This window comes from Lepisosteus oculatus, chromosome 7 (genome assembly GCF_040954835.1).
Source record: "Lepisosteus oculatus isolate fLepOcu1 chromosome 7, fLepOcu1.hap2, whole genome shotgun sequence".
NCBI classification, from domain to species: domain Eukaryota; kingdom Metazoa; phylum Chordata; class Actinopteri; order Semionotiformes; family Lepisosteidae; genus Lepisosteus; species Lepisosteus oculatus.
In genome coordinates this window covers 41,459,338-41,483,680 of record NC_090702.1, presented here as the reverse complement: position 1 = coordinate 41,483,680, position 24,343 = coordinate 41,459,338, and the positions used below count along the sequence as shown (strand labels likewise).

Here is a 24,343-nt window from a genome sequence, read left to right as displayed (position 1 = left end):
CAAGTCAGCAGGTTTCTTACTATATAATTCATGAACATGTTCTCAGAAATGACCAAATCTTGCGATGAGCATAGCCTGTGTCCCTCACTCCCACATTGGAGGCCATTAAGAGGTCTGTAAGAACTCTGGATTGAACAAGAGAAAGAAGCATTTCTTTTAAAAGTTGCAGTACTTTGCTGTATGGTAGATCTTTACTGAGTTGCCCTAAGACTTAGTTCCTGCCCTTTAGGAATCTTGTTTGTTTTTTGTGCCCGATGTTCTTATCTAGCCAGTAGTACTGTAGTATTGGCTGAGGCTCACTTGCATGACGGATGTCAAATTCAAGCAGAGCCCTTCTTTACATGTCATTTAGATGCAAGTAGTATTTGGTTGATGTGTCCTTTTTGTATGCAGATGATTTTTAAGGAGAACAGGGACTAAACTACTGCTGGAGTTCTACTCATAGCATACATTTTCTACACAGTGTTTCCAATGGAATAAAGTGGCAGGATGCTTCTCAGACTTCGTTTTGTATTCAATTAGAAAAAAAAAGTTAGAAAATGTGAATATAGGGTGGAGGGGAGTCCCCATTACCTTTAAAGCGCTTTGAGTGGAGTGTCCAGAAAAGTGCTAAATAAGTTTTTAATTTTTATTATTAAAATCTGCAGGCACACTAGTTCTCCATGGCCAGACTGGGGACCCAGCTGATTAGCTGTTAGAATGACTGTTCAGTCAATAATTCAGACTTTTTTTTAAATTCAGAATTATTTCAGCAAAGTTGAAAAAAGCAGACAGTTTTGGGAGGCTTTCCTTGGAGTACTTGAGGAAGCGTGAACATGTTATCGTGACTGATTTATTTAGCGCAAGGGCTTGTGGCTGATGAACAAACCTGTTATTGCTCCAGTTTTTCTGTGCTTGGCTCATTACATTCATCTGCATTACATTTAATATGTTTCCTAATTCCATTCCATTTATTTTCTGATTTCTAATTATCCACTTCGGAGATGCAGGAGAGCCAGAGCCTATTCTGGCAAGCATGGGGCACAAGGCAGGATACACCCTGGACGGGATGCCAGTCCATCGCAGGGCACACACACTGATAGCAGGGTCAATTTTCCCAGAAGCCAAATAATCTCCCAGCATGCGTTTTGTCTCTGGGAGGAAACCGGAGCATCTTGTGCAAATGCAGGGGGACCATGCAAACTCCATGCAGATAACACCCCAGGTCTCCTAATTAACAGTGAGAATGATAACTATGTCCCGACAGTGTTAGAAACAGCTGGGGCTCTGCTTGCCACTGAAAGGGTGTCTGCACCTGTCTGCGTGGGCAGGACATTCAACAAACTCCAACATGTCCTTGCAGACTCTAAACAAGCATTCCCTTCATTTCAGTTGTTTTCATTTTAATAAAGATGTAATCGTTATTCTAATTTGCTTAAGGCAACAGTACTGAGATCATCAGGAACAATAAGCAAACGTTTGAGCATGCCTTAGACCCCAAACAATACGATTGAACATCTTAAGTGACAGGAGACTACATGGATGATAGGATAACACACAGTTGCCCTAGGAGGTATGACAAATATCCCTTCCACCAATAAATGATATCTGATAGTCTGTGTGCTTAGTTATGTGACAGCTGTCCCAAAGGTATTTGGTGGTTGTCTTGTATGGAGCCCAGGATGCCTGAACAGGATGGATTGTGTATTCAGAGCTTATGTACAGAATTTCATTGCCCGTATGCTCTGTGCAATTGTGCTAGATCTACCTTTGCTTTAGTTGTAGCCTGTTATAAATCAATTGCTTTAAAAACCCTTTTTCTTCTTTGTGAGAAATATTAAAATTCTTAAAATAAAGTCACACGTCCACTGTTGAGACCTAGACAGCAGAGTAAAATTCTATTCATATACAGTATGTACATTGCCCTTCTCAAAGAGCAAGGCTTCAATTTACGATTTTGCAAAGCAGGATTACTGGTATCAAGACCGAGTCACACCGGTTTGGGAGGTTTTTAAAGGAAATCAGTGATTCAGAGTCCTCTAGACAGAGTGTCTTCGTGTAGTGGTTTGGAGCACCTTAAATGCCAGAAACAGTCCTTTGTTCCTCCTACAAGGTTAATAGTCTTAACAGGACTAGAACAGCTCCTCAGGAGCAGATACATCATATAAGTGCAATATAGTTCTCGTCTACTGTATAAGAACATGTCAATCGGTGAGCTCAAGGGTTTAGATTTTTTTTTTTGAGTTGGGTGAGCAAAATAACTGCATATTAACCTCACAGCTTTTTAAAACTGTTTTGCATTTGCAGGCCCTTTCTCGCATTTCCAATAAAAGCTTTGGTGCCTCCGCACCACGGACATCTCACGTGTGTTGTTGACAGTGGCCACTCTTACTTTCCTGCACGGGACTGGGCTGCACTCTTAAGCTGCATGGAGCCTGCCCGTCACATGTATGGTACAGCTCTCCCTGAACGAAGCGGCTTGGAAGATAAGCTGTACTACACATGCCACTGGGAAGCCTGTTAAAAGGGCTTTTGTTGTCTGCTCTGCTTTATATACAAAATAGTTGTTAAATGTCCATCATCTCATAAGCCATTATAGGAAAGATGCCTTAAGCCAAAGCTCTTTCATTGAAAATAAATTCACCACATTAGTTGACTAATTTCCATTTTCCCAGAAAGGTCGGCAGTTATTTGCTCTGCTACACAGCTCGGGATGTGTACGTAAAGATGCTGAGAGCCAGCGCGTCTGGTTGCATCATTGTTCAAGATGTGATGCTGGTCTTGTCCAAGTCACTCGGAATCCTTCCACACATTTGGGGTAAGAATCCAAATGTTTTCAAGCAGCAGGGTGTTTTTGTTAGATCTGCATTCAGAACTAGACCTACACGTGAAAGAGAAGATATATTTTTCCCATACAAAAAAATACAGAAAGAAGGATCGTTTCTTGAAAGAAAAACCTGTGAGATGTTATAGAACTGAAATCTCCCAGATGAACACGGAGAGCCTTAAGACGTTCTTAACGCAGATGACAAAGCTGGATTCCCATGATGTAATCGTTGTGATTCAGAGGGATTGTAGTTACAAGTTCAGCTTCCTCGCGCTTGCCTAGATAGCCGTGTCCTCTTTGCAACCCAAAAATTGAAGAATTCATTGAACAGCCTTCTTAATCCTGATTTCTGGGGGAGTAAGTTTGGGCTCTTTGCCTTATCCATCTTAGAGATGGCTGGTCCTTGGCAAAGCATTTGATGTTTCGTATGAATGGCACATTCTAATTTTATAGCACCACTGCTTCCTGCCAAAGAAAAATTAGCATTTGGACAAATCAGTGTAATCAGACAGTGTAGCACAGTCATGTACTGGAGCAGGGAAAGGGACATACTGTTTTTAGTTTTTGTGTAACGTTTATGTACTTAAATGTTTAGTTATTTAAGTTGTGATTGAGCATATGAAACAGACTGATTTTACTTAAGACTGCTTCAGCAGCCTGTAAAGATTAATTTTTTATAATGTAGTCTGAATTTAACATCTGCTTAAAATATGAGCGGACTGGATCTAAGGATCTAAACCAAAGCTTGCACTAAGACATTTCAAATATATTAGGTGAGATTTTTTTTGCAAAGTTAAAAAATTAAGTTCTGAGTATGTTCTGAGAGCAGATTGTTAAAAACTGCAAAAGGTTAAACACTTTGAAAGATTGAATTCTGTCAGTATACAGGCTGTCGTTGATTATTGTAAAATCCCTGAAATGGAAGTTGGCTGTGACAGTTTGTGTGATAAGTGTTTGGATCTGGGTTTTGATAGCCCGTTAGGACAGAAAACATATATATTTAGCCATTTGTACAATTAGGTATTTCGATAAATTGATTGACCAACCATTAAAGATTCACTGTTATAAAATTTATCAGTGAAATGCATTTGGGCCCAGGTTCTGGCTGAACATCTATTGCCCCCTTGTGGCCTTTCACGTGAACTCCGATACTGTTACTTCAGGTTATGGGCATTTGGGGAGATGAAAGAAGGCGTGTGGGGAAATTCCCTTATTTTGCAAAACTCCCTGAAAGCCTTTCAATGTTAAATCTTAATATAAAATAAGACTCAAATACTATATGACCTTTTTTTCTGAAGATACAATTCTTAAAGCCCAAAGTACAGAAATCAGTTTTAAACAGGATAGCCAATACCACACTATGACTGAGATAATTTAATGTACATCAGAACAAAAAGATATGCAGCTAAGTTTATTTTACTATGAATAATATCTGACTGTAACTTAATATTTAAGTTTGTGTAGAAAGCCTTGTTCCAAGAGAAACGACTGCTTCGCATTGTTATATGAATTATAAACTGCACGTTTATCACTTTAATACACATTGTATATTAATACTGATTCCTTTAAGCCTAGTGTGGCATCAATAGGATTAATAGGTAGGTATTGTCAGGATATTGGGTAGGATTATTATGAGGTTGTCAGGTACAGATTAAAGTAGAGTACATTACCTGGCTAAATGAAGGACACCTCGTTTCTCACAAGTATATTTAAAAGCAAGGGATTCCACACAGCCGAGACGCATGTTAAGCAAATATCATCCCAGTGTGCTCAGTCTTGTATAAACTGCTGGACAGGACTGGTTGCCTATAATTATGGCTGGCGTGGCTGTAAAAGAGACCTCAGTAAGTTTAAAAGAGGGTCGATTTGAGATGTATTTAGTAGGAGCTCCAGCAACCAGGACAGCTCAACATGCTGAAGCATCAACTTGATGTTTCAAGAGCAGTGGTGTCCAAGATGATGTCAGCATGGAAATCTGATGGAAGGAGATCATCGGGAATGCAGTGGGCAGAAACGTATACTTCAAGGTCATAATATCTGTGTAGGTGCAAGCAAAACAAGTGAGCTGACACAGATCAATTGACTGTAAAGTTTGGCCTGGGGCACAAGCAGCCAGATTCATTAGAAACACCGAAAACCTCCAGAGATCAGGATACCGTAGTTGTATAGCAGTGGATAATCATCATACCTGGCAAAGCACGATACAGTAGTACTGTGAAGTACATTTTCCTGGCATTCTCTTAGAAGACAAGGTCAATATTCATGGGTAATAATGATACTGAGGACTGATTGATCATCTACACCCCATGTTGCAGCTTTTCTATCTTCCAGGAAACAGCGCCTTTATCCACAGAGTCCCTGTGGCCGCCTGTTGGTTTGCTCTGGATGACACTGATGCTGTTCACATATAATGTATCTGAACCAAGTCGAGCATTTGTGAGATAATCTGGAAGAATGCCTGAGATGGTATTTTCCACCTCCATCAGCCAGGTGTGAGTGAATGATGTTCTTGTTGGAAAATGGTGCTGCATCCATCCTGCAGAATTCCTGATGTTATTCCATGCCATGTACAGGCTATACCAGCTGTGGTGGCCCAGCATCCTATTAAGTGACTTCACATTGGTGTTTCTCGTTTTTGTCCACTATTTGTATGTTACCCTTGGAAAGCGATAGAAGGAGCTGTAGTAGTGCTGCAAGGTTTTGATCAGGGTTCTCCCGCCCTGAAGAATCTCATTCAGCAGGTTTCACAGGTAACCACTAAATCACCAATTTCTGAACACCTGGAACAGTTGAACTATAGTGTGATCAATTTACCAGTTGATTTGTATAGTTAAAAACAAATTGAGAACTGAGGAGCAAAAATGTGATTACCTGTCAGCTCTCCAGGACCAGAGTTCTCTTAATTGAACACATGACTTGCTTAATTGATCATTCACTTCCAAATGTTTAATTTCTGTACCAAACGTTTCGTTTCAGGAGAAATATAAGAGTAGCTGGATTGGAGCTGTCCAGAACCAGGGCTGGAGGACCCTTAGTTTAGACCAGTGGGTGTGAGTCCAGTCCTGAGATACTGTCTTCTGTCAGTTTGTGTACTGGTCTTTGATTTGTGTGAGGCATTATTTCATTGGTGAAAGGTGGAAAACATGTTAATCTGTGGGTATGTACGGTGCTAACAGTAGATTGGACGTCCTGAGGGAGTGGGGGGGTTTCGTGCACAAAGCTTGTGCTGAGCAGGTGAGAAGGCAGAACACTGTATTACCGAGAAGTTTCCAGAGCACTGAGAGAGGCGAACCTCCAAGATCAGAAGGAAGGCTTTTGATGCCCGTGGCTCTGTGACGTTAATCTTGAGAACGAGAATATCTTCCCCCTAATTGGGGAAGCTGAATGGCTTAATATGTGTAGTCGTGGATTAATATGATGCCTTGAGATTTAGCACCTACTGTTTACTTGCAGCACAAAAGAAAACCTCGGAGTTCTGCGGTGTTATGTAACTAATCTATCTGGCTTCTAAGGAGGAAATCTCTTCTCTATGGAAACCGATTGCACAGTTGTACTCCCACAGAAATTAAACAAAATGCAGCACAGTGAGAAAAAAGCTGCCGGTACAAGCAAGCATGTACAGCTATTTCAAGCCCACCTTCTGAATGTTTTTATTTTAAACGCTGTTACTACACTACTGTCACTGAAGAGATGTCTCCCTTAGCTTACATTAGAGCTGTGTTTACCAATCCTGAACCATGCGCAGCAGTACATAAATCTTAGCACTCTGCCGGTGTGTCTTGTGCAACGAACAAGAAGACTGGAGAATGGTTTCCCTTGTCCGCTCTCTCTGATGTATTTCGGCACACGGCACACAGTGCTGACATGGAGCAGCTATTAAACAGGAGCAGCACAGGCTTATGCAGAGCTAGGGAGACATTTTGAAGAGCTGATTCAGGCTGAACCGGCCAGACCAGCAGTCAGCTGTGATTCTCTCAGTAAGGCACCAGAATCCTGGATCAGCTTGATGAGGGATGTTGAGGATTATCTGCACATTCAAATTAACTCTCGCGGTTGGAGAAGTAATTGCCTCTCTCAGAATCTGTATAAAAAGGCTTTGCTAGGTATGAGTATTCCTTTATAAGATTTGTCTGCAGATCATTTTCTTAAGTAGCTAATAGTGTGTAGTTACTGTATATATTCTTGAAAAAGAAAAACTGCACAAGGTGATCTGGAAACAGGCTTTAAAAAATGAGACTTTTTATACCACACATCAGCACTGTCAAGATGTCAGGTGATGTAATTTGGTTAGCCAGATCCGTTGACAATTTTCTGCAAACCCTTGTGCTATTTATTCTTCTGTCCACTTGCCTATCTATTCATGATCAGAAAGGCTCTTAGATATCCTTGCTCATGGCAACCAGAAGTCTGTCCCACTAGCATACGGCTCCAGTCTGGGCTGACCACTTTGTGGGACGCCAGTCCAACTCCAGACACACACAAGCACGTGGACAGCTCAGAGCAGAACAGTCCTGTCTTGCTCCTGTGTGTCTGGTCTGCCTGCAGGTTTTCTAAGCCTCTTTAAAGCAGCAACACCTGAAGAGGAAGGAGAAGCTGCTGGATGAGTCCAGTGAGCCTAGCCAGCATGTCGTTAGGGTGGAGAAAATGGGAGCATCCAAAGAAAATCCTTGTAGACTTTGGGAACATGCAGACTCCATGCAGAAGGTGGCCCACCCCAGCATTGAACCCAGGACCAAAACTTTGAGCTCTACCTGCCATGGCACCAGGCCATGTTATATAGAATATGAAAATCAGATATAAGTGTTGACAAACATAAGCATTCTCAACACTTCACTCTTATTATTGGATTGTGTACGTGCATATTCCACTGGGTTTCATAGCATTATACCGGAATATAACTCTTAAATGTGAAGTAGGGGTTTAACAGTAGTGCAATTCTATGTTTAGAATATACTATTTAACATTTCAGCCTTGGATTCATGAGCTATTGAGTGCAGCCCTCTAGGCATTGTAGTTGTATATGCTTAAGGCCATACATTATAAAATATTGGCCAACTGGTTATTGGGCCAGATCACAGAGGTGGCCATTAATGTCACTATGGTTAGGATACATCTTAAAACTATTATGCATTTACACAGTAAATATAGGTAGATTCTGGCTGAAAAGCTGGCCCCGCTCTCTCAGTGCAGGGTTGTATAAGTACAGACAGGCCTCCTGTAAACTCAAGCGTGCACTTATTAGCATGCATTGCTGTGGTAACCATGCAAGAGCACTAAATGTTCAATCTGTCAGTGGTATTTCTGCGAAGGAACTCTCTGCAGCAGGGGAAGTCTGCTTCGTTCAGGTCTCTGTTGTACACAGGAAACAGATGACACACCAGGCTGTGATAGCAGGTTTGTTCTGGTTAGTTCTGCACTGCACATGTGAAACAAAACCACTGCAATATAATTGTGTGTATACCTCAACTTCCTTTCTTCCTAGGTTTGTTGTATATTCTGTTTCTTTTTCAAACTGACTGAGCACCTTACAACTGCTCTGTACAGTATGTCTGTATATGCAGTTTATTTTAAACTGCATGGCCAGATACCATTAGTATTAGGAGTTACGGATTTCCTTTTCATGCAAAAAAGAGTCTGGTTGTCTTGACTGTCTCTTTAATGGGGAACAAATGATGAAACTGAAAAAAGACTGTGTGGTTTATTGGGTCTGTGAATAGTGTAAAATATCAAAAGTCAGCTCGACAAGACTGTTTGGCTTGGTAAAAAGAAAAAGGTTTAATCTTCAGAACGAGAATGTCTTCCCCCTGAATGGGAAAGCTGAATGGCTTAATGTGTGTAGTCATGGATTCATATGATGCCTTGAGATTTAGCACCTACAGTTTACTTGCAGCACAAAAGAAGACCTCTGAATTATGTAACCTCTGAGTTATGTAACTTATCTGACTGGTTTCTAAGAAGGAAACCTATTCTCTATGGAAACCACTTGCATAGCTATACTCCCACAGAAATGAAACAAAAAAATGCAGCACTGTAGATCTGATGGAGACGTGAGAAATTGTTTTACCAATTAAATTAAGTGGGAATTCTGAGCAGGCCAAATTAAGGAACCTCAAGTGTTAACACTCCTTCTCTTCCGAAGAGTGCCATGGGATCTTCAACGTTCACAGATAGGCGAGATCTGTGTTCAGCAGTCTTGTAAGAGCAGTTACAAGTGAGAGGAAGCTATTTGACCCATCTAGTGCCACATCCAAAGGACAGCATCACCTACAGCAGAGGGTCTCCTATCATCTTACTAGGTTATTGGTTTAGATCCAGACAGAAGAGCGCCTCCGCTGGTCCATTGCCATCATTTATAGCAGCAAACTGGTTTTCCCATCCCAGCACTGACCAGGCCCTGCCGTGCTTACCTGCTGAGATCAGCGCAATCAAGCTACAAGCTGGTTATGATGTGTTATACTTAAACCATGAATCATCATTACAGAACCACAGAGAAGGAGGAGGCTGCTCTTTTTTGCCACCTAGACACTGTCCTGCAATACTGGAATGTCTCAAAGCGACTTCAGTGTTGACTTGGGAACCTGCTTATTACTGAACTGCTCCTCCGTTCTCAAAACATTGCTCCAGCTCTCCTGTTTCAGATCATAGACTTTTTGTTCTTGGCTAAAGGCTTTTGACTTTTTGATCCTAGCAAATTGAAATTTAATTGATGGTATTTTTAACTAGCATAGTTTTTTTAAATTAGCACTTTTTTAACTGAACTAACAGTTATATCAATTGATGTTTTAAAACGTCAATGTAGAGTCTGTGTCCATATATGACACCATATTTCTGTGCTGTTTGCAATGTACAGGATACTTATGAAGTGATCCGAACTGATTTATAAAGCAAAAATCTGTAATAAAAAATCTTTAGTTATCTGTAACAGTTTATGCATTGCTTAAAGCATAACAATAGTGGGCATTCCCTAATGCCTTGTAAAAAGCACCTTGTTGATATTGAGTTCTCTTGTTTCTCAGCAAGCATTGCCCTGAAATCTGCTTTTGTTATGCCAGGACTTGAACAAGCGGCTGTCCCTGCCTGCAGACATCAGGATACCTGATGGCTATCTGGAGAAGCTACAGATGAACAGCCCTCCGTTCGACCAGCCCATGAGCCGGCGTTCTCGCAGGGCTTCGCTTGTAAGTCAGAGTTGTCATGTTGCCCCGGGAACCGGCCTGTCTGGCTGCAGTTTGCATTCGGGCCTTGTTTTTACCTGCATTAATTCCAGAGGCAGAACAACCAGGCATTCGTGAGCACTTTGCCTTTCTTGTGGAGTTCGCACATTTTTTTCTTAACTGAAGCACAAAATCCCTTTCAAGGCTTTAGTCATTTTTGTTTCTTTTTTTTTTACATTATAGTTTTTTCCATGGAAGACCATGGAAGTAGAGCTTTAGTTTTTGTCTCTGAAGTTCTTAAATTTGGGTTGTGGGTTTCTCTTTTATCATCCGTTTTTGCTGTCATTCTCGGTATCCCTCCTCTTGGGCGCGTGCCATGTTGTTTTGTCTGGAAAGTGAACAATGCCCTCTGCCGAATAATGCAGTTCATCTTTGTCTCTTTCCACTCTGTCAGAGACGTGATAAATGGCCAGTGTAAAATTAACTTACAGCTAGACATCGGGGGGAGGGTAAACAAATTAAAACACATGTAACATTGTGATAAGAGTTTGTGTGTAGTATAGTTCCTTTTAAAAATGTGGCCTGTCTAGCATGAAAACATTAAATAATCCTGCTAATAATATTTGCCACTCTGTGTTTTAGTCTGAAATTGGATTTGGGAAGCTGGAGACGTACATCAAGTTGGACAAGCTTGGAGAGGTCAGTAGGGGGTCTTCTGAGCTTACAGCCGGCAGATGTGACGAATGCTGAGTGTGGCCCAAGGCTTTCATCTTTATCTCTCTGTACATCTGACTAATTACATGTGTTTCCATTAACTGAAGCTGTTTTGTGTATGGCTTGACCTTTCTTACTCACAATTCTGCAGTATCTATAAAGCTGCCTATTTTTTAAACAGATTCAGGTCTTTCCATTTCATTTTGTTTATGATATGAAGCTAGAAGTAGAATGTAGGTATATGTAAACCCATTTACAGGTAACTGAGAGAGGCATTTTGTTAAAGCTTAGATTGTACACCTTACAAACTGTCAAATAGCTCTATATTAAAGCTTATAAGTGCAGACATGCATAATTCTGTGTTTTCTTGTTTCAATGCTACAGCTGTTTTTGATTTCATTTTAAAATGTTTTTTCTTTTGGAAATGGGCATCTTAACTGCAGGTCCACCTGCCCTGCTTACAGGGGATTAATCAGACTCCCCCGTATGTAGTCCCAGCTTTCCATGATTAAAGTGCCTATGTTGCTTTGTTTCTCCTCTGCGCTGACTCGTGCACTCCGTAGGGAACATATGCAACGGTTTACAAGGGCAGGAGCAAGCTGACCGATAACCTGGTAGCGCTGAAGGAGATCAGGCTGGAGCACGAAGAGGGAGCCCCCTGCACGGCCATCCGAGAAGGTCAGTCCTTCGTACCTGCTGTAGTGATGTAGTCTCTATTCGTTTTCAGTCTTATTCACTTCAATAATCAATTAATCCCTGCACTTATATAGCCCTTTTCTGGACACCTCACTCAAAGTGCTTTACAGGTAATGGGGACTCCCCTTCACCACTGATGCGACGGCAGCCATAGTGCTCCAGTACACTCACAACACATCAACTATCAGTGGGGAGGAGAGCAGAGTAATGAGGCCAATTCATAGATGGGGATTATTATGAGGCCATGATTGGTAAATTCCGGGGTAACTTCCCTACTCTTTTCTAGAAATTCTTTTCTGGGATCACAGAGAGTCAGGACCTCAGTTTTATGTCTCATCCAAGTGACAGCACCTTTTTACAGTATAGTGTTCCCGTCACTGTACTGGGTCATTAGGACCCACACAGACCGCAGGGTGAGCCTCCCCTCTGGCCCCACTAATACCTTTTCCAGCAGCAACATTAGCTTTCCCAGGAAGTCTCCCTTCCAGGTACTGAGGTACACTTCCAGGTGCCTCAGAAAATAAGGAATTTCACAAATGACAGGAGGTCATTTGGCCCATGTAGTTCAATTGGATGCTAGTAGCTAGATTTCTAACTGATCAGTTTATCCAATATAAAATAAGATTTCATTTAGTTTTATTTGACTTTTTTTTTATTTCTTGCAGTGTCTTTATTGAAGGATCTGAAGCACGCAAATATTGTGACGTTGCATGACATTGTTCACACGGATAAATCGCTCACACTAGTGTTTGAATACCTGGTAAGTATTTCTGGACTCTGCTGTGAATGAAAGAAACACTGTCAGATTTTCATCACCCCTCGTGAAACTACAGTAATTCCACACTGAAAACTAGAAAGAAAAGAAAAAATCCAGTGTTGTGACTGTGGAACTTTCTTGACGCAACTAAAAAATACTCCATAGCCAAAACATTGTTTATTTTTCTATGTTTCTATGCTTTTTGTGCAAATAGAGATGAGTACAAACCCATTAATTAATGTACTTCAGCATCATTTCAAACTGCTTATACATTGTCATAACTCTTTTGTTTCTTTGGAGTACATGTGAAGGTCAACTGGTGGTTGTTCAGTGCTGTAAAATGTAGTGGAAAAGGCTACAGCTGTTTGAGAGTGAAGATTTTTACTCAGACCGAGGCACGCAGTGAATTCTTATTTTCAGTTGCTTAAGCATGTTTTAACCCATGTATTTTTAATTAACGACAACTTGAGCAACACTTTAAAGTCAATAACCTGTTGTAATTCAGCATATTGTTCTGCACATCTGCATCATACTCTCTCATACAGGTCCAAGTTCTTAATTCGTCACTAACAAGGACTTAGTTACACTGCTGTCAAGTCTACCTGAGGGGTTGCTTCAACATATAGTATGTCATTGGCATTAAAGTATTGTTCTTTTGATTAAATAGTGCATATTTTTTAAATGAAAAAGTGCCTACTTTGATTTTCTTTAATTTAACTAGGCTTGACATTCTACATGGTAAATCAACTCGTCACCTGTTTTTAAGCCACATGTTCTCAAATGCAGCTGTCAAAGTCAGTGTTGTGATCAGTCATGAACGATCAGTTAATTATAATGTTGGCAAAAGCTCTGAAACAATATCCAACATCCATTTATTTTAGTAAAGAACTACATGTCAAAATAGGGATGATGTTTCTTTTGTTACACAGTATTTATATGAAACAGATTGAAGATCAAAAGCTTGGGTAACATTGGATGTACAGTATAGTAACTCTCCTCATAAGGTACTCACTGTTATATGATTGTGTATTGTGTAGTGCTGGGACTGTTGCTACAGGCATCTACAGTATGTCTGTTCGACCAGCATGAAGCTGATTGAGTTACCCTCAATAGAGTGAAGTTCTTTGACAGTAGCTGAAGGGTAAAGTAGCAGTTATTAGTCATATTCCGTATAAGTATTATAGCTGGATTAAATTTTGACTTTTCTCCATGGAGTGACTGAAGAATAAAGTGACGAGATGGAGTTGTCAGTGTTTCTTCTCACTTTTAGTGAAAGTGCTAAACTAAACTGATACAAATAGGAAGTGTTTTATCTTGTGTTTTCATCATGGGTTATGTTTCATCATGACCTGTGTTTACTACTAGAGTTGTTAACCATTAAGCATTAATAAACAGCCTAAAGAATAAGTCCCTCACGCACAGTACATCAGATATCACAATATCAGCATGTAGTTTAGCAATGCTTTTTTTCCTGTAAAAACTAAGTTATACTGATTATAGTTTAAGAAGTCAGTTACATTAAATACCAAACCTTGTTTTGTTCATTCTGATGTGTGTTGATTACATAGTACAAGAAGAACACAATATGTCTACTTCCCTCTCTACTAATTAATTTGTACAGGAATGTCCAACACTTTGCCCGAAGGGCCTTTTTATTGAAATTTTTTCATAATTTTTTGTACAGGACAAGGATCTGAAACAGTACATGGATGACTGTGGGAACATCATGAGTATGCACAATGTGAAGGTTAGTGCTGTACAGAAAATGTGAAGCCAAGGCCAATGACATAGGTACACAACTCCTGTCCTTGAGGGCTGGTGTCCAGTTCTCCATGTCTCTTTCAGTTGCCAGGCCCCAACAGCTGAAGACCTGTGAGACATGCCCCAGCCCTTGGGGACAGGAGCTGTGCCCTGCAAGCCTTAGCCATTTTAACTGTCTGTTGCTTATATGAAGTGCAGTGGGCTGCCTTTTGATTTGAAAGGAAACATAAATGAATTTCATCGCCTCTCCTGTGTTGCACAAGAACAGCTTTAGTAGCCTCTAGTAAGGGTTTTCATTTCTATTTCATTGTGAGCTACCTCCTTTTCTTTCACCATAAATAAGCTTTTTGTTTGGTTTTGAAGAAGTTTAATTGCGCCCTCATTCACTGGCTTTTTTGTGTAGTCTGTTGTGAACATTGTTTAGTGAACAGTGTCCGTTCCTGAACCTCAAAGTACATTTTGAGACTGAAAACCAAAGTAAATAACCTTTTTTCTTCAATAGTACAAGTGTTTTAAGCCCTGTATGTCACGTCAGATCCATGTAGCGTAACAGTCAGTGTACCTCTAAAGTTTGAGTATACTTTAAAGCAGCTTTTACCATTTCGACATTTAGAAAATCATGCTATGAATGTGGTAGTAAACTGGGACCAGATAGATTTTGAATCTGTAGAAGAAGGATAAATGTACTTCAAAAACAAAGTTACAGACTTAAAAGAATTCCATAAATCCATGCCTAGGAAAACATGGTTTAAAGGAGAAATTAAGAGCAACTCAGGAGGAATAGAGTACTCTACTGACTGCGTACATATAAAAGGTTAATCCTCAAATTAGAAGTCCATGGGTGGTTAATGAACCGGAAACAGTTATCCTAAAGTGCCTAATATCGAGATGGACAGCTGTAAGCAGTGGTGTGCTGCTGAGATTTATTTTAGGCCTGTTCCTCTTCATGATCTATAGTAACGATTTAGATTGTTACAGTTGGCAAGCAAGTTGATTTGAATAGTTTGAATGTTGATAAAACAGTCTTTATTTTCCTTCTTTTTGTTTTTAAAGATCTTTTTATTTCAAATTTTGCGGGGCTTGGCCTACTGCCATCGGCGGAAAGTCTTGCATCGGGACCTGAAGCCGCAGAATCTGCTCATTAATGAGCGAGGAGAGCTAAAGCTGGCAGATTTTGGTAAGTACCTGCTGTACCTTCATGCCTGTAATTAGAAAGGAAGTGCTGCACAACAAGGGCAGCATGATGGCACAGTAGTTAACATTCCTGCCTCGCAGCGCCGACACCCTGGGTTCAATTCCAGACCTGGGGAGCTATCTGCATTGAGATTGTACTTCTCCCCATGTTTGTGCGGGTTACTTCCACGAGTTCCAGTTTCCGCCCACAGCCCAAAGACATGGTGGGATTGTAGGTCACCAGTTTTCTGGGAAAACTGGCCCTGGTGTGAGTACGTGTCTGTGTGTGCGCCCTGTGATGGGTTAGCGTTCCATCCAGGGTGTATCCTGCCTGGCACCTGTTGCTTGCTGGGGGATAATTGAATTAGTCAATTTGGCTACAATCTGAATGGATAGATGCTGTGTAACATTGTTTATGGAGTTACTGTTTTTTTTTCCCCGTTTAGCGAAGAAAAATGAGTTCGGTTTGTCTTTGCTCCTAGACAGCACAGTGAGATATCACTGAAGCTACCAGGCGTGTGGTATGATGTGCTGTTCTGATTCTCTCGCACAGGATTAGCAAGAGCCAAGTCTGTCCCTACAAAGACCTACTCCAATGAGGTGGTAACGCTATGGTACCGGCCCCCGGATGTCCTTCTGGGATCCTCAGAGTACTCTACACAGATTGACATGTGGTGAGAATCTTTTGCTGCACATTTGTTAGCAAATCCTGTCAGTCTCACCTGGGTATCTAATAGCAGCTGTGTTGTCAGCGCTCATAGGGGTTTAAAGAATGAGTTGAAATGGACTTTTCGTTACTGGTTCATGACAACGAAAATTAACGTTCCAGATCTGTTTTTAGTTTTATATGAACTACCTTTTACAAGTTACATCGTGTTTATTTTTTAATTTCTACTTTGACTCCATTTGTAAATGGAGGCAAGTTATTAATAAATATGGAGCCCAATTTTCCCTGTGCTCTCTATGAGCCCTATTTCTTTTCTGTGTTAGAAGTGTAATCATTCTAATAGTGTAAGGTATTTCTTGGTTTAACTGCAGAAAGCTGAAAACTGTAACTTTGATAAGACTGACAGTAGCTTCTGGATAATCTTCAGGATGGGAACAGGTCACCAGAGGAAAAACCCAAGTAGATGCACCTTATCGCTCTTTTCCATTTGTTAAACGTCTGAATGACAGATCTGGAAGGGGGCTGACCAGGAATATGACCTCAAAATAAACCAGTTTAACTGAAGGGTTTTGGAAATTATGCTGTCTGTCACCACAGCTGCTACAAGCGGTGAAATTGCATTCTTAAATTTGTCCTAAAATGCCTAATAAATCTTCGTCTAAGAGAGTTGAATAATTGTTATGCTAATGAGCATTTCTGTCTGACTTTTCAGGGGTGTGGGCTGCATCTTTTATGAAATGGCGGCTGGCCGGCCCTTGTTTCCTGGCTCAACAGTAGAAGATGAACTGCACTTAATTTTTAGACTCCTAGGTAAATATTTCAAACAAACAGAAGAGCTACATGAAGAGAATGTGCTTGTTGTCAGTAAACACTGTTAATGTTGTACCACCTGAAAAAAGGCAGATGCTTGCTGAAGTCTATTACTGTGCAACTCAAGAATTCCCTTTTGAGTCACCGCATGTATGCAGTGCTGACACAGTGCCCTTTAAAATAAGTCAGGTGGCTTGGATCATCTTTAATATTACTTCATTTCAGACACTCTGCTGTAACACGTTGTCTTAACTGTAATCACATAACATCCTGTTCAAGGGCTTTCCTTTCTGTAATCGGTGCTATTCAGTGAAAGTGGTTGTGTGATCAGTGTTTATTCAGCCTTATTATAAAAAGCTTTGAGGGGAGAATGTTATATTTTGATCATGTGTCATTTATTACATAAAGGGGAACTGATATGATAGGAGTGTTCTTGGTTCATGTCATTTTTATTTTTCTAGTCTACAAAAACTGTTTCCACGAACGTAACTGGAAGCCTTAGTCTGAACACTGCCATTGTTTGAATTCTCTTTTTGCCACAGGCACTCCTTCAGAAGAAAACTGGCCAGGGATATCATCCATCGAAGAATTCAAATCTTACAACTTTCCCAAATACAAACCACAGCCTTTGATCAACCATGCCCCAAGGTAGAGTTCTTGAGAAATGTATGATACTCTCTGAGTGTTCACTTTTTACATGAAACACCACTCACCAGATCAGAAATACGAATGAAAGCTGTTTACAGCACAGTTGTTATACACGTATAAAAGATGGTTAGTACTGTACAACTTTTTTTCTTGTCAATAGTTAAAACCTGTTATTTTTTGGAATCTATAAACTGAGCTGGGAGGAGTCTCATAAAAATAGTTGAATGCTAACATAAGATGTACGAATATAGCCTACAGTCACTAGAGAGTATCTAAAAAAAGCATTGTTTTTTTTAGCTTAGGTGACTCTTTTTAGTCATCTAAAACGAAAAGCAACTGGGACCTGGATTCTCTATACCTTTCTTTCCCTGGGTCTGTGTCATGTTGTAAAATCATTGGCATTGAATGTTTCATACTTGAAAGAATTTTCAATTATTATTGAATTAAAATGGTGGTAGACACATAGATTAACTATTAGTCTCATTAATAACAAAAACAAAGTCTGATAAAATGCAGGGTTTTTTCACCTTGTTCTTAACAGCACAGGAAGTTGATAAACTCAAAAGTTTTATTTTTCTGCTCGAGGAGTGAAGGTTATGTGTTGGTATCTCTGTTTTCCTGATGAACAGGTGTTGTTGAAGCAAGAATGTTTCCCTCTAAAATTAGAAATCAAGGCTACAGCAGCTCAGAAGCAACATTTCCCGCCTATCGCAAAAGAGAGGAAGTTAGGATCTTAGGTCATAATTTTTTCCATAATACTGGGCAGTTTATATACAGTATATACATTCTGTATACACAAGTATCTAAGTAAGCTGAATTTTAAATTGTATATTTTGATAGGCTTTAAAATAAGTGAGCCTCAGAGCCTTTGCTTTTAACTACATAATGAGAAACCTGACATGATATTGTTTAAATACGCTTCCTTATTCTTTCCCCCTGTAGGCTGGACTCTGAAGGAATTGACCTGTTGTTAATGTTTTTACAAGTAAGTCTCTGTTTTAGCTCTGATGTAGTCCCGTTGGACACACCCTTTATGTTTGGTACTTCAGTATTCATTTTGGTGCATGAACTCAAGGAGGGCCAGATACTGTCCTTGTTTGAAGTCAGCCTGTCTTTTGTTTATGTTCTTGTTTGTTACTGTCTGTCACGTAATTTAAATCAGATATAGTTGAGATTACGTATTAAAAGTATGTGACAACTTTCGTAGATTCTTTTTGGCTTTTAAAACATTCTTACTGTTTTCAATTACATTTTTGTTTTGAATGTAAGGTTACCCTGTCACATAAGTGGGAGGACATTTTGCCCATCGGTTCTGTTTGGAAGTTAGTAGCTATAATCAATAATTGGTCCAATGATCACACCCATCTGTTTATTGTTAGAAGCCGGGGTGTTGACAAACCGTATCCTAACCTATGTGTTTCAAAGCCTTTACATTTTAGAACAAGAATAGACAGGATTACTTAAAAAATAAAAAACACCATCAGGGGGCAAGCTATTCATTTTTCAATATCAGGTATTTGGAATTTCTCATGATGTGCAGTGATATTTAGTTCAGTTGGAAAAATACACAAAAATGAAAGATGTTGTATGTAATCCATAACAAGAAAGATAGGGTTGAAATAATTGGCTTTAATTAAAACAAAATGTCCCCATTTATGTTGTTGTGTTTTTAAAACACCTGAAGTTTTTTTTTTGTTTGTAATTGTAAAATTTCTATCATTGCAGTATGAATCCAAGAAGAGGATTTCTGCCGATGAGTCTATGAAACAGACCTACTTCAAAAGCCTTGGAACTAGGATACACGCACTACCTGAGAGTGGGTTTTCATCCATATGCTGTGTTGGGAATCCATTGGAACATTAGAACAATATAGCTTAGTTACAGGCTTAATATTTATAATCTATTAAGAAGTACTTTGTGGTTATGAAAAGTATTTTCCCCATTGATCATATCACAGTACTAAGCAGGTGCCTACTGGCTCTTGGCCAGACAAGGTTCTACTCAAATTGTAGTCATTATGTCAACATAATTTAGCACAGCACATAATGAATAACCGATTCTCAAGAGCTGTACTTAAGAGTTTCTAAGGGATACAGCTCTAAGTGAAGCACCACATTTAGTGTGGCTTGGTGTAATATTTCAGACTTGGCATTTAGTAAGAATGTAACCCACAATACTCTTTGGATTCTGATTAGAGATTCTGAAAGGATCCATTTCAAATGGAAGATCATCCTGCATTTGTGAAATCTGCTTGATCCATTTATTCACTCTTGACAGCAATAAATGCCTGGGGTTTTAGGCATCTGCCCACATTTCAACTACGAATGCAATCAAAGACTGATCTCCTAATTGCAGACTGGAGTATTTGCTGTTCACAGTGATTTTCTCCAGGTGTCTATTTGGAGTCTTTGCTGTAGCTGTGAGTTCAAGTGTAATTTTTGGGATATTGAAAAATAAAAAATTCCATGTGCATTTACAAACCACACTGATGCAATACTCTTGAGAACCAGACTTAAGATTACCCTTGGAGTGTGGTTCTCAAGTACAGTATTAGTTTTTGATGCTGATCCTATTTAACACTTTTTCACCATTTTGAAAACAGCTGATAATTTTCAGTACCTAGTGTGGACAAGCCTAAAGCCCTAGCTGATTCAACTGATTCTGGAAAAGATTCTGCATCTGGAAAAAATGGAATAAAGGTTACAAAAGATTGGAGGCCATGCTAGAATTTAATTGATTTAGGAAATCCTTTCCAGGGAGACCTACAGTGATTCTGTCCTAGTTTGGCATTTCGATTTAGACTGTATTTACATCCCGTTTCTCCCCCAACAGGTGTGTCAATATTCTCTCTGAAAGAGGTTCAGCTGCAAAAAGACCCAGGCTTTCGAAGTTCATCTTACCCAGAAACAGGTAACAATGCTAAATGGTGGTCTTCCTCTACCTGAGCGGCGAAACTGTGGTGACAGTGTAGCACACTAATCTATAGTACACCACAGTGTTCTGGTTTGTGTAACTTCAGAGCAGTTTAACAAGGTTAGATTTGCAGTTCTCATACTTGGCAGGAGCTGACAACAATTTGGATTACTGATGCGGATTTTAGATCATAATGAACCAATTTAAAATACTCATTATTTTCCAGCTGTAAGCAGTAGAGTATAAGGACATTGCCCTGTGGATGGGGATGCTCCAGAAGCATTCCACAAGCTCCTCCTCTCTAAAAGGAGTCAATTTCTTCAAATTGGGATTCTCTATGCAAACTGAACTCCATCCATTCATTCACTCAGCACTGTCACAAGCTGATCCCTGGGTATTTAACACTTAACTGCTGAACACATTTAATTAACATATTAAAGACCTTTTTCTAGCATTCTGATACAGGTTATTGTTTTACTTGGAGCCACATTAAGCACTTAAGAATGTTAAGCGGTGTCAAATTTTCTTCTTTTCACATTTGGTGAAATTATGTTGGATTTGCAATCTACAACATGTGGGACATTCAGTCAGCTGAATTCTGACAATCTGGCCGAGCTGTGCTGGGTGAGCTGGGCCAGCTGGGCAGGGTTCTGGCTGTACCAGTGTGAAAATGGTGCCTCTGAGCTGGTCTCACCACTAGAGGGCATCCTTACCACTGCAGAGTGTAGCCTCTCACCAGGTATGCTGGACCACAGTGCCAGCAGTACACTTTCAATCAAGTTCATTAAGGAAGTTTCCCTCTTACTACATGAGACTTAACTAGTCACTCAGGTGCACCAACTGCAGATCTGCGTCTCTGTTCATATCCATTTATTATGAAACAAAAAAATCTAAAGAGGAAACTGCATTTGCCAGACTTATTTTTCTTCCCCCCCTTCCAAAACAATAAATTGTTTTTTTGTTCCCTTCCAGGAACTGGCAAAAACAGAAGACAGAGTATGCTTTTCTAGACTCTTTCTTAGCAGTTTAGTAGAAACAAGGACTTATTTCTGTTTTCTAAACCGACCAACCAGCCAAGGGGTGATGTGAAGGCTTGTCCTCGAACCTGCTAGAGTGGACCTTTCAAGCAGACCCTCTGTGCCACCACTGTCCTTCACACAGAGGAGTCCTGCTCCCCGATGAGCCTGCGGCCTGCGTTTTATATTTGCCTGTCACAGTGTGACATTTTGTACAGATGGTCTTTGGGTTCTTCTCAGCAGTCGGAGCTGCTGCGGATATCGAGCAGGACTGAGAAACACCATGTGTTATTTATTGGGGAATCATGTGCTGCTAAACGACTACTGTCTATATTTAACACGCTGAAGAAGTTGCAGTGGCTTTTGTCATGTGAACTTGCCTGATTATCTTCTACGACAGATGATTTGCAGAATTTTGTACTCGTTTTGTGTTTCGGAATCAAATGTTTCTTCGATTCTCATGTAGATTCCACCTGACTTCAGAACTGTTTGACTTTGAAGTAAGACTTTGTCAGGAGATGAGCTTCACTGAGCTGTAAACCTGGTTTTCCTTCAGCCTCACACAGGCAGACTCTTTGAATGTTTTTTAGATTCGGCGAAAAGTCCTTTCTAGAATTGAAATTTGCCAATTAAGGTCTGTATTTATTCAGGCAAAACAATTAAGAGCAGTATCTTCGCAGGAATATAAATGCATACTGTAACCCTGTTCGGTAGTGCCTACAGTTGTATACCCAGCAGACTTCCCCACGATTTGTGACCTGATCATTTCATAGAGTCTCACTACATTCTTACTAACTCCCCCACCTTCTAAACTGAATCATAGGCAATTTTATCTCTATCTTGACCATATAAGCAAAGATGCACAAAAATGCAAAGCAAAATCTCAAAACCTTCCTCAACAGAGTTCATGGATTACAGTCTTCTGTAGAAAAATCCATTTTGCAATCCAAGACATCACTTGGATAATTGGTTGCGGCATTCAAGGACACACCTCTATTACTATAGATGTAACTTTTAGAGAGAGAATACACTGGAGCATATTAAAAGAGGGCATTAATGACAGTAATGTGATCCGTTTATTAGATTGGCACCTCGAAGCCGCCACATAGAGATGTACATTTTTGAAAGCTGTATTTTTTTGGGAGGGGGGGTTATTTTTTGGCTTTGGCTGAATTCTGTATTTAAATTCCCTACTTTGCTACTGCATCTCGGTGAATATCTTGTGTCTGCTTCGGCAGCCAATCCTTGTATGCAATTGTGTTTGCCTTTAAGAAATAGTTTTAGTGCATCTAATTTGACTGTAAATGTTTTGCAGTTTTGATAGCTCTATTATGTAAAATGGTCATTGTTGGGGGGCAAAATGAGTCTGTTTCTGACAGTCACTGTAAACGCGTTCAGGGTCCTCTCATTTCTGTAGTTTATTTAACAGTATTAAGAGACTTTTTTGTATGTTACATTTTAACTTTATTTGTGAATTGTAATTGTGGCATGTTGGGGGCAATGTGTTTCATTAGTATTTTGTGTTTTCTTTTCTAGAAAAAGAAAGAAACTGAAAATTTGCCTAAAAGAAAACAGAAAACACGTTTTGTGTAACAGTAGACATTGGACCACTATTCCTTTTTGGCATTTAGAATTCTGAAAATGGTTTCAAATTGAAATTTGAGGCTTAACAATCTGCTGTGTTGTTTTCAACTGACAATGATGTATTAATAATGTACTTTTACCAAGTATGAAAATTACATGACCTCTTTGTTGAAACTATGTGGAGGACTGTGTCAGAAAATTGAAACATCAGTCTTGTGTACTTTCTGCTTATACGGAACAGAGTCCAGTGGTAGACTGTTGTTGGCAATTTAACACTTTTTATTAGATTTATTTATTTCTCGTAACCATTGAAGTAAATCTAGTCTCGATTTCGTACAGAACACTGAAATTGTTTGACTGTCTTCATTTCTTGTCTTTTTTGCTTCCGTTTAATGGGTTTATTTTTCAATGCCGTAGTATTGATGTTTCATCACCTGAGTCTATTTTAATATTTAGTGGGAAGACTATTTTATGTGAGCATGAGTAAAGCACTGTGTCTTAACTCTAGACCTCAGTGTAGGCTGTAGGGCAGGGAGGAGTAAGAGCTATTTCTACTAAGTCCAGGTATCAAACCATCTCACCTTCCGACTATCTTCAGCGACTGCTTTCATATTGTTAAGGGTGAAAACATTGCACGAAATGGGAGGTTAATATAAGGCATACCTGTTTCTGTAATGTTATGTGTATAATAACACCAGGACTGTCAAGGACTGCAATGGTTATATGACCATCGCAATCTAGTAATGGTGGAGAACATTTCCTATGTGAAGCTTTGTAGACATGCTGCCTCTGTAATATGAAGATGTTAAGTGTAAGAATGGTAAGTATGAGTTTGTGAATTGAGGTAAACTGTTATACATGGATATTAAACTGAAATCATTTAGTCTAGTAATTTATAGTTTATACATTATACACACTGTCCTTTCAGAACATTTGCAAATGGTATGTCTTTTTGGAATGACCCATTCAGTCCAAAGGAGCACAGATGACTCAGGAAAGTGTGTGCTAAGATTCCCCAGTATTATGTAGAGAGCATATTCTTTTCGTTATGCTGTTCTGTTTAAACGAAGGGTAACATAAGTGAGTGACTTCACTTGAATAATGAGCATGACTGAGATGGGATTTTTTATTTACAAATTTCAAATTAAGCACAAAATGTGACCTTTGTGAAAGTACTGTACGTTGCCATGCTGTAGCAAACCCTTGGTCTCACCATGGGTGAGAGCAAGAGTTCGCAAGAATGGCGATGTAAAGCAGCCCTTCCTGCTCACTAGTCCCTGTAATGACCATTGTAATGTGATTACAAGTGGAATAAGTACAGGTTGCGCAGCAGATATTTCACTGCAGAATGGATTCCAACATTAGCTCTGTGTGCAGATCACAAGTAAATTTCATTTATCGACAAAAATGTCTTGAAGTCAAGAGCAATATTTCTATTGGATTCATAGATATTTGTTGGCAAGCCTACTTGTTTACAATGTAATGGGGCTGCTTCATCTCACTATACCTTATTGCCTCACAATGAATCGCAGACTACGGTGCTGCGCATACCTGGAAATTTCATTTATTCTGGGATGTAAATGGGAGGTTTTAAAAGTTACTGCGAACATTTTACTTTTATTGTGGTTTGAAATGCACTCAGCA

The 24,343-nt window shown here is 39.7% G+C and overlaps 1 protein-coding gene across 3 annotated transcripts in view; it reads left to right on the top strand.

Moving 5' to 3' along the window:
* Positions 1–23,042, top strand: part of cdk17 (cyclin dependent kinase 17) — an 85,067-nt gene extending 62,025 nt beyond the window's left edge. For all 3 annotated transcript variants that reach the window (XM_006633301.3, XM_015352292.2, XM_015352293.2), the window contains 13 exons: positions 9,859–9,984; positions 10,603–10,659; positions 11,238–11,352; positions 12,036–12,130; positions 13,812–13,874; positions 14,942–15,065; positions 15,615–15,735; positions 16,441–16,538; positions 17,081–17,186; positions 18,129–18,171; positions 18,912–19,002; positions 20,019–20,096; positions 21,072–23,042. In XM_006633301.3, the coding sequence (XP_006633364.1) occupies positions 9,859–9,984; positions 10,603–10,659; positions 11,238–11,352; positions 12,036–12,130; positions 13,812–13,874; positions 14,942–15,065; positions 15,615–15,735; positions 16,441–16,538; positions 17,081–17,186; positions 18,129–18,171; positions 18,912–19,002; positions 20,019–20,096; positions 21,072–21,109 (1,155 nt within the window). In that variant the 3' untranslated portion in view covers positions 21,110–23,042. The remainder of the gene's footprint in view (positions 1–9,858; positions 9,985–10,602; positions 10,660–11,237; positions 11,353–12,035; positions 12,131–13,811; positions 13,875–14,941; positions 15,066–15,614; positions 15,736–16,440; positions 16,539–17,080; positions 17,187–18,128; positions 18,172–18,911; positions 19,003–20,018; positions 20,097–21,071) is intronic.
* The last annotated feature ends 1,301 nt before the right edge of the window (positions 23,043–24,343 follow it).